General features: G+C 39.4%; 1 protein-coding gene across 2 annotated transcripts in view; it reads right to left on the reverse strand.

The window, feature by feature from the left end:
- ITPR3 (inositol 1,4,5-trisphosphate receptor type 3) overlaps positions 1 to 20,261 on the reverse strand; it is a 465,627-nt gene that overhangs the window by 248,387 nt on the left and 196,979 nt on the right. The window contains exons 21-28 of one of the 2 annotated variants that reach the window (XM_089673590.1): positions 14,975 to 15,125; positions 10,174 to 10,370; positions 6,915 to 7,044; positions 4,368 to 4,425; positions 3,330 to 3,492; positions 1,478 to 1,642; positions 711 to 785; positions 299 to 424 (exon numbers count right to left, since the gene is read on the reverse strand). In XM_089673590.1, coding sequence (XP_089529716.1) covers positions 299 to 424; positions 711 to 785; positions 1,478 to 1,642; positions 3,330 to 3,492; positions 4,368 to 4,425; positions 6,915 to 7,044; positions 10,174 to 10,370; positions 14,975 to 15,125 — 1,065 coding nt within the window. The remainder of the gene's footprint in view (positions 1 to 298; positions 425 to 710; positions 786 to 1,477; positions 1,643 to 3,329; positions 3,493 to 4,367; positions 4,426 to 6,914; positions 7,045 to 10,173; positions 10,371 to 14,974; positions 15,126 to 20,261) is intronic. The other variant, XM_089673591.1, reaches the window with a different exon arrangement.

Genomic DNA, 20,261 nt, shown 5'->3' on the forward strand with positions numbered 1-20,261 from the left:
CTGTGGTTCAGGAACAAGCATGCTCGTGTGGCCCCATAGCAAGTTGCTTGTTGTGGGGGCACCAGACATGAGGGTGGTGCTAGGATAGTTGGCGGGGGACCCGCGAAGAGGAGGATCTGAGCTGCTCTGTGCAAAACCACTGCATGTAGCAGGTAAGTATGACATATTTGTTATTAAAAAAAAAAAGACTTTAGTGTCACTTTAATCATTGCATATAACTGCTACATATTTGGTTATTACATTACAGTAATATTTGCATGCAAAAAACATGTTTACAATGATAAGATAATAATTATACCTTTTCATATGGTATTTGAAGGAGATCCAGCATAACCTTGTGGGCATCCATATTTTTTAATAACCTTTGTTGCTTCTTGCGGACTTGCTCTCCAACACCACACATTTTATTCAATCTTTCCAAGATCTAATGGGATGGAACATTATTAAAAAAATATATTTTATAGGGATCAGCAGTGTCTACTTATAATTTATCATACTTGCATGTCCTTCTTATAATACACTGGATTGAACTATTATTTGCATATTTGGGTTAAGCTGACTGTGAAAAGTGTTACTATGCATGTACTTTACGGTTTTCAAATTGATTCCCATTGATTTGTATGGAGCAAGACAATATATGATGTATATCTTTTTAAGCAGTCAAGAAACTCTGCCACTACAGCTTTGACAAAACATGGACAAACTCTTACCTCCTTTACAAGCTGATAATTCTCACTGCTTTTCTCTGTAGCTGGTTTTCCAGCGCTCTCCTGACCCCCTTCATGCTGTTAAATAGAAAGCACATCAATCTTGTTGATCCTATTGATATTTCAGTGTTTTTGGCATTTTCTGGGGAGATAAACCATCTAATGGTTTCCTAGGGACTCCAGTGCTGAAATCTGCTAGATTCCTAGGTCTGCTAACCTGATGTCAGGCATGAAGGATCCCCACTCTATGATGGATTTATAAATGATTTCATAACACAGATAATGTAATAAAAAAACTGGGAAATCCCCAACTGCATGGTAACATCTGAAACTTCAAGGTGGTCAGGAATGGAGCTGAGAAACTATGAAAGACAAATTTTGGGGATTTACAGGAGAAATAAGTCAAACAGCACTTACAGGTGGACTGAGCCTTGAAATCCTCTACACTAAAAACTTGCTTACATAATCATCTTAAAAGAATATAATTCTTTTCATCTGTAGGCTTACATATTTTGCAGCATTTTCAAAAGTCATACAATAACCAAGATGAACAATTGAGACATCCAATTTTACAGCAGACCTGCTCTAACACAGAAGAGCATAGAAACAATCTGTATCTTACTAGACTGCGAACATGTAATTTTTAATAGATGCAGCAGTGACCATGACAAAGAACAGCACGTTGTGATAGGAGTGCCTTCCTAAAAGAAAAATATGGCTTCTGTAAGAGGAAATTGTAAATGAGATTATAGTAGTTCAAAGTGTATCACCTCTTTTTTCTCCTTTTTGTTACTATCTGGTGAACTATTACTTCCTGATTTTTCTTTCTTGTCCACCCAGAGCTCAGATTTTTCTACCATGGTCCTCAGTCTGTCAAGCTCAGATTTGATAACTTTGTAATTATCAACATCTTGGGCTGAGATCAGCAGTTGAACCTGGAAGATTGAAAACATATGCAAATTAAAATTAACTTAAATTAAAGTGGTAATAAACCCGAAAGAAAATATGTATTATATTGCAGCTTACCATTTTTTTAGATGTGGTGGTCATATTAATTTCCTTGTTTAGGTAATACAGCCAGTAAGTCTGTTGTAGTAAGCTCAGTAAGCTCTCTTGCAGTTACAGGGATGAGACAGACCATTTATCACTTACAGAGGTGCTTACAATTGTCAGCTTTTATTTATGTAAAACCTTTATCCCAAAAGGAAAGAACTGTTTATTTAACTGATATCATGTTAGCTAAAGCTGAGCTTCAACTTGTTACAGTATTTAAATCTGCTAGTACATCTAACACTCTCCTCCCCCCAGGCTGACAAAGCTACTGTCTAAATCTGCCCCCTGTGCTCATTCATCCAGAGTGGAAGCACTGTAATACAGGTGTGTTACTGGCCAGATAACCAGGGAACAACAGAGGAACCAAATGCCTAAAAATAGAAAACAGCCACCACATCTAATGATTGGTAAGCTGCAATATATTACATTTTTGGGTTTGGGTTTAATATTGCTTTAAACTGAGTGCTGTATAACATTCAATAATATTAGTCAGTATAACCATGATGTGTAGTAAATAAACAGTGATCTCACTACTCTAATAGTAATCCTGTTTCATAAAACAAATGCATAATGTGCAGAAGATAACAGCAATATACCTGTGCATGTATATTTGACAACACATGCATTTTTACTCCTAATATATTATTGACCATATTCCTGTGATGAGCATCTGTCCTGGGGTTACTAGTGGAAGACACCATAATTTGTGGGATGAACACTGAAAGTTATATGAAAAAGTGGTCTCGCTTTAGGAAGATAAAGTTCATTTATTGCTGTTGGATGACACCTTATACTTGTCTAAAGATGTGATAAACATTGACATTTAATTATATTGATATAGATGTTATTTACAGTTTTATTCACATAGCAAATTGTTTTCCATTTACATGTTTGTTTTATGACACATGATTAAGGGTATGGGGGTGCAATGTCCATACACTGTGCAACACATTTATAACTGATCTTTTTGTTCTATGGCTAGGCTCACATATCTGCAAGTGGGGAACGCTTGCAAAATTGCAGACGCCCGGGGGTGCCATTAATTGTTAATAGCAGCCCCATGAATTGACAACTGTGGAGCGTTTTTTTCTTGTCCCAGACCACATAGTGACGCAGTATCATGCGACTTGGTGCAGCATGATTAAAAAAAGGGTTGGGGACTTCTTTCCACTCATTTCTGTGGGTAGAGAAGCCTGTTGAAATGAATGGGTGCCTACACACAGAATGCATGTCACAGTAATTTGAAACAAGACTTGAAAAAAATTTACTTTATGACATGCAACAATATGCATGTGTGAATATTAAAAACCATTGTGTTTATATATCATTCATTACACTAGTTTAGGGGATTAAATTTAGGTTGTAAAACAGAAGTGCAGAAGTAAGGATAGCTTTAATGAATATTAGTTTGATTTCCAAAGTCCAGGCCATCACATACCATGTTTGACTTCTGGTCACTATGAATTTAATTAATTTAAAAACGTTCATAGTTATATAAATGACTGCTGTATTGCACAACGTCTTTCAAACAGATCAACGCTTTTACTTCCAACACACTTCCAGAGGTACCTGTTTGAATGTATGCAGCACTTCTTGTCTTTGGCTAAAATGTTTAAAAAGAAGTTGTAAAGACCCAGAGATGAGGGCTGGGTAGTCATTCATTGTCAGATGTATGAGGACACGCAGAAACATCCTACCACCCTCGTCATCAACTTCCAGAATAGTATTCTTCCTGCAGGGAAGAATACATTTATTGGTCCATCAATCCTAAAAAACAACTTACGTTTTATAATAATAACAGTTATAAATGTGAATGTCAGCAATTCCTATGATTAAGCAGATCTGAAACAGCTTACTCTGCATTTATATTTGCTGTGCAGCTGATGACAGGCTACAGTATTATGTTCTCTGCCTTTTCAGATCAGAAAGGGACTGCACAGACTGCCGGAAGTGTCCTTTAATGTGATTATTTGAAGCATATGAGCTGTGTATGAGCAGGATAACTTCTCATGAGCAAACATATTCACTTCTGATAAATTAATATTATCCAATCGTGTGCAAGCAAAAGCCTTGTTTTTTTTTTAATTTCCCTTGCTTTTTCAAAGTGAATAAATTTTCACGTTACAGATTGTAGAGTCAAAGAAAAGTATACCACCCCAACCCTTCACGTGCTTCCTTATATGTTTGAATCAGTTGCAGCTGAAGAGTATGTCACTCCTACAGACATAGCCTGGTATAATTCAAATGTAAAGTCGCAGTCCATTGATACCTTCACAGGTAAAACTTTAATCAGCCAAAATTAAACATATGGGCCCGCCCCCAGGACCTTTTATATGTTTCGTACAGGAATTATTAAGCCCACTGAATGAAACATGTTAGCGAGGTGGTCCTGGGGGCGAGACTATGTCCTGAAGCTGAATAAAGTTTTGCCCATTAAGACATCATCGGTGTGCAGTTTTCTCTTTGTATTATGCCAAACTGTTTCACCTTAGTTAGTATGCTATGGGAACATATACATAGCTATATTAAATACCTTTAGTAAATCAACCCCAATGCATACAGAAGCAGTGATTATTGGACCCCAAATAAGCAGCCATATTTACTTACCCCACTCCAAACATAGCTTCTGCTTGTTCTGAAATACGCTCTAGATTTAAGGTGGCATCTGTATAAACAAGGACAGATTTATTAAATGTTCAGGAATAAATAAATATACATTTACCTGTATATAAATTACCAATATTACAGTAACATCTTCAGATATTTGCGTCTGTCTACTGACATCAAACTGGTAATGACAGCGCAGTATAGACTGTTACAAAGTACATTTGGATGTTATAATTAGTTTACATAAGGGATATACAGTATAAAAAGTGTTGAATTCATATGCTAAAAGCATCACTTTAAATGTTGTCATTCCTCTAAAATTGAAGCAAGAATTGCATTGGAAATTGGATCCCGATTAAAAACTAGGTGTAACTATGCGCACATGTGGAGCCTTGTATTTTTTTCTTGAACTAATTCCTTTGTTACAGTACACTAGAGAGTGTGGGTGGGGGGAATGTTATGATTTGTTGTTTCTATGTACCGTAAAACTCTGTGAATACAATAAAACTGTCTGACTAAAAAAAGATGGGGACAAAGTATGATTTTTAGAATCTTCTAGGCAGTATGCTGGTATTATACCCACTGATTCATTCAACCTGTACTAAAAAGTGACATACGTCAGGTAAATCCAAGATGCAAATGTACTTTTTATACTGACCAGCCTTTCTCAACATTTTCAACTTGGAGGAACCCTTGAAATAACTATCTGGTTTCAGGGAAGCCTGCTAAAAATTATTATATCTACAACTCATGACACATTAGTGTGTTAGTGGGAAGAATGCTACTTACATTTGTGATAATTGGGAAGAATAGCTAAAAGATCAATGGTGCCAGTGGGAATTTATCTGAGGCACAAATTGCTCATTGCTCAAGGATACCCCAGCAACCTCTGGAGGAACCCTGGTTAAGAAACCCTGGTCTACAGTATTGTGTTATAGGTCAACACATGAGATACTTTAGAATATTTACTAATCAATCACAGTTTGTGGTTCCAGCTTTTACACCATGTGGATGTTTCAAGCACAATGCAAACAACATGACCTGAAATATTTACATCATGTCATTCAGATATAGAAATGGGTACCAATATAATACAAAACACATAGGGAGAATAAAGCAATTGCGACACTATTGTGGCAGTATGGTTATTTTAAAGTGATATTAAAAGCATTTCTCCTAAATAACAGACATGTTATTCCTCCCTCCTGCCAAATGCCCCCACAGCAAGAAGTTTGCTATGGGGGCATCGAAGCAAGCTTACTCCCGAGCCGCTGCTCTGCGTATCTATTCGCACACAGAGCTGTGGCTTGGCCCCACCCCTCTCTCTTTGGTTCACTGGCTGTGATTGACAGCAATGGGAGCCAATGGCTCCTGATGCTGTCTCAGTCAATGAGGAGGGAGAATCCCAGGAGAGCCAAAGCTCTCATGAACATCGCTGGATTGCAATGGGGCTACGTATTAGGGGAGCTGTGGTGCAGAGAAGGTTTTTTTACCTTCAAGCATAGAATGCATGAAGGTAAAAAAAAACCTTGAGCCTTTAAAACCACTTTAAAATGTTCTGCACCAAATGAATAAATGCATTGAAACTGTTTCATTAAACTGGTTGGAACAATTTTGTTTTAAAAATCGTCTTTGGCTCATAGATAATGAAACTGAAATCAATTAGCACTAACTACAGACAGGCCATATTCGGATGGAAGGGGAGTTGTGTATTTTTATTAATGAGTTTTTTATTTTTACTGCGGGAGTCCTATTAACCAATGATATAGCCTGAACATTGATAGTGGGCAGAGACTGAAGGGAATCCTGACATACTAGTTTCCCATCAGGTCCGCCTTCCTTGTAATTGACAGTGGATGACAGTGGACAGATTTCATAGCTGTTATTGGTCTGAATAGCGGCCATGGAATCCACCCACTGCTGTCTACTCATCTCTCAGAGTTCCCCATCAGGCTCTGCCCACCTTAAAAGAAACCCCTCGGCTATGCACCTGTCTGTGTGACAGGTGCAGTGGCGCCAGGTAGTGAGCTCTGTGTTACTAGCTGCGCTGAGAAAGAAGTGACCAGTATGGCCTCCAAGTGACAGGATCATGCACCTGTCTCTGACAGGTACATAAACCTGTCGCAAGCACTAAAAATTGCAGTATTGAAACATGAGTTCTAAAGAGTGTCTATGGCACTTTTTATGAATTCCAGTGACAGTCCAATGTTTGTTTATTATACTATAGGCTCAGTTCACAAAGGTTAAAACTGACAGTTATTTCAGTTATGTTTAATGACATCTGAAAATTACAGTCACATGGCCGAAAATACAGATACCTATAAAGTGTAAAGTCTCACGTGTGTTAAAAATAAATGTATGTCTAATTTAATTTTATTATCTGAAATTTCTTCTCATGCAGCCAAGACACTAGCTACAGCATTACAGCATTGCTAAGATCATCTGTTGCCATGTATTCAAAGCAGTATATTTCATATAGTTAGGTTTACAATGACTATTATTACAATGACTATTATACGTGTATCATTAATAATTGTATGTGATTACTTGTGTTCTCAAAGGCTGGTGCTGTCCCATCCGCTGCACTATCTTGCATGGGGAAAACGTCCACAAATTCCTTCTTGAAAACGGAGAGCAGATACGATATCCTGTAATCCAATCTTACATTCAGGATGAACTGTCAATAAAAATGCAAAACAGGCCTTAAGAGACCAAATATCACTCAAAGATCAAATCCGGCTCAGTCTGTGCCCCCAAATGCCCTGTCTCCTACAAACCGAGAGGACCTTCAAACAGAATATTCTGCTTTATTTTTGCTATTTTTACCTTTTTGGATGTCTTGAGGCCAGTCACACCATGTGCTGGGTCTTCTTCCTTTTTGCATCTTCTCCAGCACTTGGTAGTTCTCTGCTAACATTGAGAGTAGCACTGCCATGATGACATCAGAAACCCTCTCTGCTTTAATACACTATGAATGAAAGCTGCTATGGTGACACTGCCTTAATGGGTAAGACCAAGACACCCTGCATTCATAGTAGGTCCATTAAGTATCCTTGTTCATCATATATAGTTTTATGGTATTAACAGGAGTAATCACTAATAGGTAATTGATGGTTGTCTAAAAGACAAAATGGTGAAATGATATGGCATCTTGTTCCTATGCATTCTTCACTATGATTCATACTAAAAATAGTGCCATTAATTTGGAGAGGGGAAATGGAATTTGTTTTGATATATTAGTGGAAAAGACATGGCTCTTTATAAAACTGATGAAATCCCCTCAACTTCATACAGTCCAATAGTGGATTAGAAAGGTTGAAGATACTAGGGAAATAGAGAGTCTTATCAGCTCATTAAAAGTTGCACACACCAAATTCAAAAACACATGGTTTTATTGGATAGAATTTACATGCACTGACAAATTCAAATGACTGTAATTGGTTGGTTAGTTGAGGCAATGATCTGAGTGGCTTGTGAGACACCGCAAGTCCTTCTCCTTTATCATTTCCACCAAGATCACTGAGGATCTCTCTTTCCTTACTCCAAGAGTATGTCCCTCCACCGGGTGCATCTCCCCCATTCCCCCTCTCACCCTTATTTTCCTTCTTCCCTTTCCTATTATCTTCTATGCTGACCCCAACTACTCTTTATACACTTCACCAGGGGATATCACTTAGTCCTTAATGTAGACGTCTTCTTTGAGTTCCATTTATCTACATCCAGATTATATTGGCTCTGACCATTGCATAGCATAGCTGGGTCCCCTTACATACAAGATCTCTCCTCTTATGAAGGCTGTAATACACTACATCCTTTTACTAAGGGCCCCAGGACCTCCTTGATTGCTATTTACCATTCTATTATTACTATTATTAGACCTGACCTGTTCTTTGTTTTGCTTTTTAATCATTCCATATGCATTTTTGTAAAAATTTTTTGTCAGATTAGTATTGTAATTTGCCCTCTGTTAGACCTAAGCGGCTATGCAATGGATTGTTATATTTGTTTCCCTTTATTTACTTTGTATAGACAAAAACCTTATAAATATAGAATGCAAATCAATAAATAAATAAATAATTCTGATGAAACCACTTAAAAAGTGACAGAATTTCAATTTTTAAGTAGGTGTGTGTGTGTGTCTAAATCTTTGAACCTTTTAATGTAGATTCTTTATGAATAGTTTCCATAGTTTTTGTATGACTGAAAAGTGAACAAGGTGATTATACAGACTGCATAAATGTGGGTGGCATCATAATGTACATTCTCCTTTAATTGCTCACTCTTTGTTTCTGTGACATAATGCCTCCCATGTCTGGTATATATTGATTTCCATCAATTCAGTCATTCTGAATAGTATTTGTGTAGCTAACATGTACTTGTGCTAAGCTATTAAAATTTAAATTCCAACCAGGTTTATGGACTTATATATTTCAAAATTGGACCGCGCTAAGGTCACAAATTGACAAAATAAACTGTGCAATCTTTAAAGTGATAACACTGAGCAAAATACAAATAAAATATTAATATTCAGTCCAAACATGTGAATAATTGGTGCAACGGTGCTGTATCTTTAACGGTGATACTCCATACTGAAATGACAAGTGCTTCACTGGGTTCACACTGGTGCCCCACATAGATGTAAACTCACCGTCATTTCATGACCACCTATCTCTAGATAAGTCACATTCGCTTTTTGTTACTATCCCAGTTTGCAATCCGGTCCTGATGGGCGATATTCCTTATAACATGATTGCTGGTAGTAACCAATAACTTTCCACTAGATCTGCATCAATGTTAGGCAACTCCTCTCCTCCACAGGCAGTATTTCATATTTTCAGCATAAATAAAAACAAAACCACACATCCCATAGTGTAAAACTGTATAAAACTTTAATATGGGGTCAAACAATAGAAATGCCACTCACAAAAAAGTGCCTTTCCTGGCACTAGGTGTATTCAGCTTTGTATATTATGAATGGAAGGAAGTACCTGAAGACGATCTATTGGTCGAAACTAGTCGAGGGCTTATGACACAACTTCCACTGACGTCACTTCCAGTATTTGGAACACACGCTGGAATGCGGCGGCCATCTTAATTCCCATTCATAATATACAAAGCTGAATACACCTAGTGCCAGGAAAGGTACTTTTTTAGTGAGTGGCATTTTTATTGTTTGCCCCCATATTAAAGTTTTATACAGTTTTACACTATGGGATGTCTGGTTTTGTTTTGATTTATGCTGAAAATATGAAATACTGCCTGTGGAGGAGAGGAGTTGCCTAACATTGATGCAGATCTAGTGGAAAGTTATTCACATGTTGGGACTGAGTATTAATATTTTATTTGTATTTTACTTAGTGTTATCACTTTAAAGATTGCACAGTTTATTTTGTCAATTTGTGACCTTAGCGCGGTCCAGTTTTGAAATATATAAGATTTTGTGTTTAAAAAAATCACATTTAGGACTGCTGCTATATAGCTATCATATATATAGTTAATTCTTTCACATATATGTTAATTATTTTTTTTCCTAAGTGCAACAGCACCCCTTTTTTTTCTTCTAAACATATTTGCACAGGTTTATGGACTGCTGCACATTAGTGTTCTACCAAACTAGGTAAGGCCCATAATGCTGTCTGTAGCTCTGGAGTGATTACATTTTGCCTGTGAGCTGCCAAAACCTGACTTTAATAGGTATATTTACTAAGTCTGAATACTTCCTTTTATTTGTGTTTAAAATGTAATGTACACCTCACAATCCAGCAGCCAAATGTCAGTTAATATCAGATAAGCACAACATACTAACCTGCAGGATCTCCAGGATTTTCAGCTTGGTTTCCATGACGGTGACATTTTCCGTATCCACACTCTTCCTCTTAGAGTTGTCCTGACTCACTACAGAATTCACAGGTGAAGAGGAATTGAACATAGATTGCTTCCGAGTCAAAACCATTGTGGACATCATCTGCCCCACTCCTTGTATAGATCGCCTGACATTTTTTTCTGTAAAACCAACACATGTTAATATGATCCACAAACCTACTAGCTGGATTCGTAGGTGGCCATGCACAGAGACTTTTTGTTTGGTACAAACTTCCATTTGAGTAACAATTACATCCTTGTTTAATAAAGTTTTCTCTGCTCCACTGTTTTCCAGTTCTTTTCACAGACTCAGAAGGGAATAACTAGGAATGTTTATTACCTCCTTACATTTTCAGAGATGCTTTGATTGTTTCACTCCTATGACTGCCTAATTTTTGTCTATGAAGGGTTTTGTAGATGTGACCTCTTGCAAGTACTGTCTCTAGTCTGGCAATCCCTTCCATTTCAACAGAATTAACAACACCCTCTTAAAAGTAGGCATCAGGAATGCACAGTGCACAAACTTTTATGTGCAGCAGTTTTCCCCTGGCTTATACACCTAGCATTTTTGATCCCAGAGCAGCAAAACGTCACACTAACTGGCCCTGCAATGTTAACATGTCACAAAAACAATCTAAGGCCAATCTGTACTTTAATATATTCCAGTGGCTTTTTAGTTGCTTACAATTAATAATCCACAGGAACTCCGGTTTCCATACCTACACTGATCATAGGTAAAATATACATAAATAAATGGCTCTATCATCTTAGAGTATATCAGTGCTTAAGCCAGGATGCACCGTTTGTCAATGTTTTAAGGTATGTAATAAACCCTTTTTAATTTTGATGGATGTGATATTCAAATACAATGTTCTTTAAAGATCAATAAATCATTTATGACTGTCAAATTTAGGAGGGTGGCACCTCAACAAAAGATGGTAAAAGGCAGAAAACACTACAGATATGATCTAGCATACAGGAAAAATCAAGATGTAATTCCTGTGGTGTTATGTACACAGAATTAGTCCATCAATTTGTATCTCTTTAATGCCAGGGAGTTACTTGTTTACCCATTCATTCCCACAACTTTTAATAAACACAACTGCAACTCCCTGAAAGTCTGCAAAAATATGACCTGGAAAAATCAACTTGTTTACAGATTACTACATTTTTACGTTGCTGATTGCTCACACTGTGTGTGTCAGCTACATAAAATAAAATAAAATTAATAAAAATAATTTGTGATTGTTTTACCAAAATGTTCTATGTATGGCCAGCTTACGAGATCCATGTGTTGCCTCAGTGTTGGGAGCTCTTGCAGTAAAATTAATCATGCAGGATGCATAGCATATATGCAAGCAAGCTAGTTGGATAATGCCAAAAATTAGCTGGCTAGATAATGCTACAATCACAGCAGTGAACTGCACACGAGTCTTCTTTACTTGGCAGCAGCGATTGGTGAGCAGCACACACAGTCTTTCGATTACATGCAAGATTTGCCGCACACTATACATGGAAGCATCACAGCAGCAGGTTGCAGCACATATCTTCAAAATCTTCTTCAAGAGGTTACAATGACATCTGAGCAGCTTGAGCGATTGTACTGCACATGCAGGATGGGCACACAACACAGAAGCTCTGCAACTTCTAATAATCAGGAAAACAAAAATCACAGCAGCTTGTAGGTTTACTGAAAGTAAGCAAACAACTTTTTGAAATGCACATACATATATTTATCTTTATATTTGCCAACTTTGTTTTACTATACCATATTACACTTGAATAAGGCATTATTAGGTTAGTATTAGTGATGGCTGAATTAGGAGAACTGCTGATTCATCAGTATTTCAACCGTACATCAGTTTTTGATTCTCCTACATACGGTATATGAGAATAGATCTCTCTGCTCTCAAGAAAATCACACTGTTCAGGAATCTAGGCTGTCCATTATGAACTGTATGATTCTCTGTTGGCTTGAAAAAGCTGCCTAGAAAAGCTCAGGAGAATCAAACAATTACCAATTTTTCGCTGATTTGCCATATTTGTTCATCACTAACTAATACAGTTATGGGATCTGTAATTCCATAATGTCATCAGTAAACAGTGTAATGAAGATAAATGTATTGTTGTCCATTTAGCAGCCCTCTTGGTTTATGTCTGAGGCCCTCTTAATTTGGGACACAAGCAAGGTCAAAAGTGAGTAAAGCTGAAGTCTGGGGGGAAAAAAAGATTTACTCTTGCAGTATAATGAGTAATGCTCATTTACTTAGGGATTGATCATTAAAGTGGTATACTTACCTTTTCTATATTGGAAAAAGAAAAAATGGGGTGACCATCGGGTAGTAGGAGGTCACACCCCAGAAAATAGCATAGTGCCATGTCCCAATAGAACAATGTTGGAGGAAAAATTAGCTAATGGCCTTTTTAGGCACATAGACTCAGTAGACTCAGTAGACAAGAAGTAAAAACAAAATTGATTTATTAACATGTCACATTTAAAAACATACAGCCTGTCTTCCCCCACCAACCAACCATAACAGTCTAATTTCCAAAATGAATCTATACACAGTAACCAATATAGGCTCTGCTCATTTTTATGCATTATAATTATTGATACTAGTTATTTGCCATTATTGTATGTATGAATTGTTGTTTGGGGTTTGGTGATTGTTGTTGTTTTATTTCTTTCATCTTCATGACCTTAGAGATGCATTACTAATGAACCCGTGTGTCTTGCAATGTCCGTGGATTATTCTGTGGCCATTTTGTGATATGTATATATGGAACTGTTTTCTCTATCATTGGGAACGCTTTTGTACATTATGTAATGTGGGCATTGTTGTGGTTTTGGACTCCCCTGTTGTGGCCGGAGCGCTTCCCGGTCATCATGGCGGCGGGCCTTATTGCGCAGTCAGGTGTGTGGTTGGTAGGCTGTGGCTGCTTCCCTGGGGTTGGCTGCCCCTGCCCCCTGTGTGTTCCCATTGGTCCTGGGGGTTGTTGGTTTGCCCCGGGCTGGTCGTCCGCGGTTGGAGGAGCACTGTGGCGCCTTGGTCGCACCGGTGTGGCCAGGCTGGGATTACGTCACACGACGGCTGGCGTTGAGGTGCCCAGTTGGAGCGTATGTAAGCGGTGTGGGTCGGCAGACTATCCCTTGGGACTTCACCAATACTTCCCTTGGGACTTCTCCAATTATGACTAATATAGGCCTATTGGGGGGTGCAAATCAAGAGGGGAGTTATACTAATAGGGACACTTTTTGTCTTTGTTTTCATTTTGTAGTCCTGTTGGTGTTTATGCCCCATATTGGAGCTCATTCACTATGGATGAATTAAAGGCTGTCCAGCTCTCTGTTTTACAGCAAGGGACTGTGTGTATGTGCCCCTCAAATCTATACGTTTGATATATGGCTTGAAACTTAGAGGTAACTTGTTTTTTGAGTGTCTCAGCTTATGATGTAACACAAGATGAATTGGATATTAGTAATTATATTTACATTGTGGTCTTTTTTAGGCCTATTCTGCTCTACATCATTAATCCGCTTTTAGTTGGATTATTTTGCTGACGTTGTCGACTACCTACTGACACCTCAGATACCTTTTTGTATCTGCGGAGTGCTTGTGTTGTCCTTGGGTTTTTCTGTTGGCCTATTGCCTGACTGATGCTCCCCCACACCTGACAGTGGGATCCATCATCCTCTGGTTGCCTGGGAGGTTTCCAGCACCACTGGGGAGTCCTTTATTACACAACAATACACACTGCCTAACCACGTAAGTGCCTTTGGGCCGTACCTATGCTGTACTGTTGTTTGCTTTTCTATACATGTTTATTGGTTAAGTCTGTTTATTATTTTTAGATGCGTTACTAGCCCCTGAAGAAGCAACGCCAGTCGCGAAACTTGTTTTCTACACAGCTAAAGAAATATACTGTATCCACCATCTTTATTCAACCTCTCTGAAAATCAGTCTGTTATGGTTGGATGGTGGAGGGAGACAGGCTGTATGTCAGTGTGCAATGCAATTTTAACACTTATACAAGATATGTTTTTAGATGTGACATGTTAATAAAGCAATTGTGTTTTTACTTCTTGTCTACTGAGTCTACTGAGTCTATGTACCTAAAAAGTCCATTAGCTAATTTTTCCTCCAACATACCTCCAACTTACCTTTTCCTCGTTCCCTCAACAGACTACACTCTGGAAAGTGCGCTGCCCATCGGCGTCCCCCTATTTAGTACAAACAACTGTGACCAGTCAGGCAGCAAAGAGAAGAAGCTATGGGGGACCAATCACATGGAGAGGAAGATGCCTGCAGGAATATATCACCTTATTCATTTTCCAAAATGAACAGTTAATCCTTGCAGTGGGGAGGGAAACCCAGTACAAGTGTAAATCTTATCCCCCCCGGACATAAACATTGCTGTGAAAAGAATTTGCAACATGGTTGGTGTACGCAACATTTTCTCACTTCAAAATGTACTGTTATAAAAAAAAAAGTCTTTAAAGACTTTTAAAATCTGAACATTATAATATATTTTAGTCATAATTTCCAAATTCTGAAATTAAATCTTATCCAAAATTCTTAGGAATTCTACATACCATAAAAGATCCCATTCCTGTATAATGTAGTTGCAGACTCTGCATGCATAAGCAGCCAAATCCTATGCATTATATGGATATTAGCATGCAGTGCAAGGATATAAGAACTTACTTTGAAGTTCTATGATCATTGTTCATTTTTCTTTCTTACCTGCTGTATCATCATTGTACATAGCATGCAACAACATCGCTTGTGGGTTCTGGACACAGTCAATGATCCCTAGAAGAGTCCGTGTCAGCCGTAGAAGTTCACTGAAGCTGTAGAAGCCAAAATAGATCAGATGGCGAGCCAGACTGACCACCTTGAAACAGTAATGAAATTGGGTTAAACTATCATACATTCAAACACACAGATCTATTTACACTATGTAGGTGAAATTGTCCTCAGTTTTAAAATTTCAAATGTAAAGTCCTGTATAACAGCAGAAACCAGATGATGCCTGCTATGACCTTCATTAGCCAGTAAACCCTCTTCTATGCACCTCTTTGATTTAGTTTTACTTCATTATTGTTGGCTGATTTAATTGCTAAACTATGACACATGGAATTTAACTTTCCAATGAGATTGTTTTAGTGGCCAGTAAGGAACAAATAAAAGGAATTTTGACTAGCCTGTAAATTATCATATCTTGGAGTACAAGATACAGGCTGAATAGTCACAGACCCTGGATTAACAAGTCATTCTTCTTTTAAAACATGAAAAATGTAGCAGGAGTATTTCCCTATCTTGCACAGTTTTATAATGGCTACAGCAGAGAAGGGGGCAGAGCCAGGAAGTACAGCAGATACATAAGTATCCAGTTGGTGACACAAACCATTGATCTCGCACACTAAAACTTCCCCAACACTCCACTCCTTCAGCCTTGCTACCACGGAAGAGGTCACTAAGGTCTTCTCAGAAGCCCGCCTCACCACTTGCCCCCTTGACCCTGTCCCCACACAACTCCTCCGGTCTCCCTCCTCCTCCATCCTACGCTCCCTCACCCACATCTTCAATCTCTCCCTCTCTAGTGGCGCATTCCCCTCCCCCCTAAAGCCCGCGCACATCACTCCCATACTCAAAAAACCCTCCCTGGACCCCACCGACCTGAGCAACCTAAGACCCATCTCCCTGCTGCCATTTTCATCCAAACTCCTCGAGCGCTTAGTCTACAATCGCCTAAGCACCCACCTCAATGACAACAACCTCCTCGATCCACTACAGTCTGGCTTCCATCCCCTACACTCCACTGAAACCGCCCTACTCAAAATCACTAATGACCTGCTAACCGCCAAAGCTAATGGCCACTAATCAGTCCTCCAACTCCTCGACCTCTCCGTGGCCTCCTCCTTAATAAACTATACTCCCTTGGCATCAGAGACTCCGCTCTCTCCTGGCTCTCCTCCTATCTATCCCAACGCTCCTTCAGCGTTACCTATAACGCTTCCACCTCCCACTCTCTCCCCCTCTCTGTTGGGGTCCCCCAAGGCTCTGTCCTCAGACCCCTCCTCTTCTCCATCTACAACTCCTCCCTTAGCCAACTGATACACTCCCACAGCTTCAACTACCACCTCTACGCCGATGATACGCAAATCTACCTCTCTACCCCTCGCCTCACCCCTTCAGTCTCCGCCCGAATCACCTGCCTACTGAACGACATATCAGACTGGATGTCACTCCACTTCCTCAAATTAAACCTTTCCAAAACCGAGCTCCTAATTTTCCCCCCAGCCCGCGCCCCCCCCCCCACCCTCTCCATCACGACCAACAACGCCACCATCAGTCCCACCCCACAAGCCAAAGTCCTAGGTGTCACTCTAGACTCAAATCTGTCCTTCCAACCCCATGTCCAATCGCTGGCAAACTCATGCAGGCTCCACCTCCGCAACATCTCCAAAATACGTACATTCCTAACCCCAGACCCTACTAAACAACTCATTCACTCCCTTATTATCTCACGACTTGACTACTGCAACTCCCTCCTCACCAGCCTACCTTATCACAGACTATCCCCGCTTCAGTCTATCCTGAACTCAGCGGCCAGACGCATCCACCTTATCAACCGCTCCATATCCGCCACCCCCCTCTGTCATTCCCTCCATTCGCTTTTGATTGCCCAACGCATTACATTCAAACTGCTAACATTGACGTACAAAGCCATTCATAACACTGCCCCAAATTACCTTACCGACCTGATACCCAAATACCATCCAACCCGTACTCTTCGCTCCTCACAAGACCTCCTACTTTCTAGCTCCCTGGTCTCCTCCATCCACGCCCAACTGCAGGACTTCTCCAGGACTTCCCCCATCCTCTTGAACTCACTCCCTTAATCCATCAGACTGTCACCTACCCTCCTTGCCTTTAGGCGCACCCTGAAAACCCATTTCTTCAGGGAAGCCTACCCCACCCTCACCTAACAGCCGATCTCCTCCACTCCTCCCACCACTCCATCTCCCACAGCCACTTCATCCTGTACCACTATCCCCTCCCTCCTAGATTGTAAGCTCGAAAGAGCAGGGCCCTTGAACCTCTCGTATATTGTTTTGTTACTGTATTGTCTCATGTACTGTCCCCCACTATATTGTTCAGCACTGAGCAAACTTTTTGGTGCTATATAAACACTGTATAATAATAATAATATTATCCAAAATATTATTTCTGATTAGCCTAATATTAAACCACACAGAGTCAACTTGTAGCACAGATATGGAATGCAACAGTCTGACATTGTGTACAGAGGAACCAGTACAAACTTAGCTATAAATTCTATATTTTGTACAGCACAGGATGCAGGCTGGGTAATCATAGACCCTGGGTTATACACTAGCAAAGCTTTGCTAGACATACCCCCCTGGGCAAACCCCTATAATGCTTCCCCACTCCATGAGACCTCAACCTGTGCCCTGTACTATACTCCAAGATATGGACTTTACAGGTAAGTCAAATTTCCTTTTATCTTAATTGTACAGTACAGGTCACAGACTGAATATTCACAGACCCTGGGACATCCCTAATCAATGAATGATTAGGGTGGGCAAACAGCAGGAAAAATAGAAGCTGCGCAAACAGGCTTAACAAAACCAAGGGTAATCAGACCCATCTTCAGTGTGCTGCTGCAAGAGCCTTGCAGCCGAAAGCTGCATCCACAGACAATGGGCATCAGAGGCTTTATATCAGACTGTGTAAAATTGCAGGAGTTTTGTTCTTTAGAGTGTAAGCTGTGATAAGTTGTCTTGTCCATCTAACAACAATGGACTTGGAAGAAGTATGTCCTCTGCAAGGTCCTGTGGGTAGAACAAATAAGGAGTCCATCTTCTTGATAGAACCTGTTACTTTGAGGTAGACTCTGATGGCTCTATGTCCAGACAGTGAAGAACAATTCCTTTAGGTGCTTTGAAGCGACTACAGTTGAGTCCATATATTTGGACACAGGCACAATTTTCATACTTTTGGCTCTGTATGCCACCAGAATAAACTAAAATGAAACAATCCAAATTAAATTGAAGTGCAGACTTTCAGCTTGAATTCAAGGAGTTGAACATGAATATCAAATATAAATATTTTAGGAACTGCAATCATTTTTATACACAGTCCCTCCATTTTCAGGGGCTGAAATGTAATCCTTTACTAGCAATGACTCCCTGAAGTCTGGAAACCATGCCTGGGTTTCCTCCTTTCTGATGCTTTGCAAGGCTTTAACTGCAGCTGTCTTCAGTTGTTCTTTGTTTGTGGGTCTTTCTGCCTTTAGTTTTGCCTTCAGCAAGTGAAATGCATGCTCAATTGGGTTGAGATCAGGTGATTGACTGACTCGGCCATTGCAGAATATTCCACTTATTTTCCATCAAAAGCTCCTGGGTTGCTTTTGTAGTGTGTTTTGGATCATTGTCCATCTGTACTGTGAAGCGCCATCCAATCATCTTTGCTGCATTTAGCTGAATCTGGGCTGACAGTATATCTCTGAACACTGCAGAATTCATCCGGCTGCTTCTGTCACATCATCAGTAAACACCAATGACCCAATGCCACTGGAAGCCATGCATGCCCATGCCATCACGCTGCCTCCACCATGTTTTACAGATGATGTTGTGTGCTTTGGATCATGAGCTGTTCTAAGCCTTTACACTTTTTTCTTCCGGTCATTCTGATACAGATTAATCTTAGTTTCATCCATCCAAAGAATGCTTTTCCAGAACTGGTCTGGCTTTTTTAGACGTTTTTTGGCAACGTCTAATCTGGCTTTTATATTCTTCAGGCTTATGAATGGTTTTCACCTTGTGGTGAGCCCTCTGTATTTGCTCTCATGAAGTCTTTTCTTGATTGTAGACTTTGACAATGATATGCCCACCTTCTGGAGAGTGTCCTTTATTTGTCTGGATGTTGTTAATGGGTTTTTCTTTACCATAGAGAGGATCCTGCAATCATCTACCACTGTTGTCTTCCGTAGACGTCCATGCCTTTTTGTGTTGCTGAGCTCACCAGAGCGTTCTTCTTTTCTCAGAGTGTACCAAACTGTTGATTTGGCCACTCCTAATGTTTCTGCTATCTCTCTGATGTTATAAAACAAAAAAAGGTAGCACAATCAAATTAAATGTCCAAATCAAACAGTGATAAATAAAACAATAAAAATTAAATGACCAAAACAAAATGTCTCCAAGAATTTTCTCTTTCCATCAACTGTGTAAAATGTCCATCACCATAAGAACAGATTTGTGCAAATCCACCACCAACAGAAATGAATAAACTCACCAGAGCAAATTGCCAGTTAAATTATAAACCAGCAATTGCACTTGTTTGCTCGGGGAGCAATACTCTGCAGGTAGACTCAGCGGTGACTAGCTTTTCAAATTATTCCTCTTTCAGCTTGTTGTTGTGGTGTATTGCAAATCAGGGAGACTCAGATATCCAGACACTTATTTAACCTCTCTGGGAGTAACACTCTGCAGATATGTAAACTCAGCAGCAAAAACTTCCAGACCGAATTCCAAGAACTTTATACACATGCTCAGAAAAGAAAAGAAAAACAAAGCAAACAATCGTGTGATACCAAACGACATGTTTATTTGTAAAAACTCATCATAATCCACTCACATGGAACAGTGTCACAGCCGACACTACCAACAAACACATTTAGTTTAAAATCACAGAAAAAAGAGACGACAGTCTCTTACAGAACGTAGTGACGTTAGTCTGAAACTCCACCCAAAGCACTTCGTCATCCGACGTCTTCACGGAGCGGAAGGATGAAAGTCACTACATCCACAACACAGCAATTTATACCTGCTTACCAGCGCGGGAACAAATTGTCGGATCAATACTTAAAAAATATTCATACGAAAACATAAATTCATATTCTTAAAAATTCAAAAGTATCTTCGTATTTGGGAATCATAGTATCTACAACAAATTTATAAATGAGCTAGTGAAAATGTAATTCATATTATCCACTCCTATACAC

This window comes from Staurois parvus, unplaced genomic scaffold (genome assembly GCF_062004578.1).
Source record: "Staurois parvus isolate SC_StPar_1 unplaced genomic scaffold, SC_StPar_1.0 ptg000142l, whole genome shotgun sequence".
In the NCBI taxonomy this organism is placed as follows: domain Eukaryota; kingdom Metazoa; phylum Chordata; class Amphibia; order Anura; family Ranidae; genus Staurois; species Staurois parvus.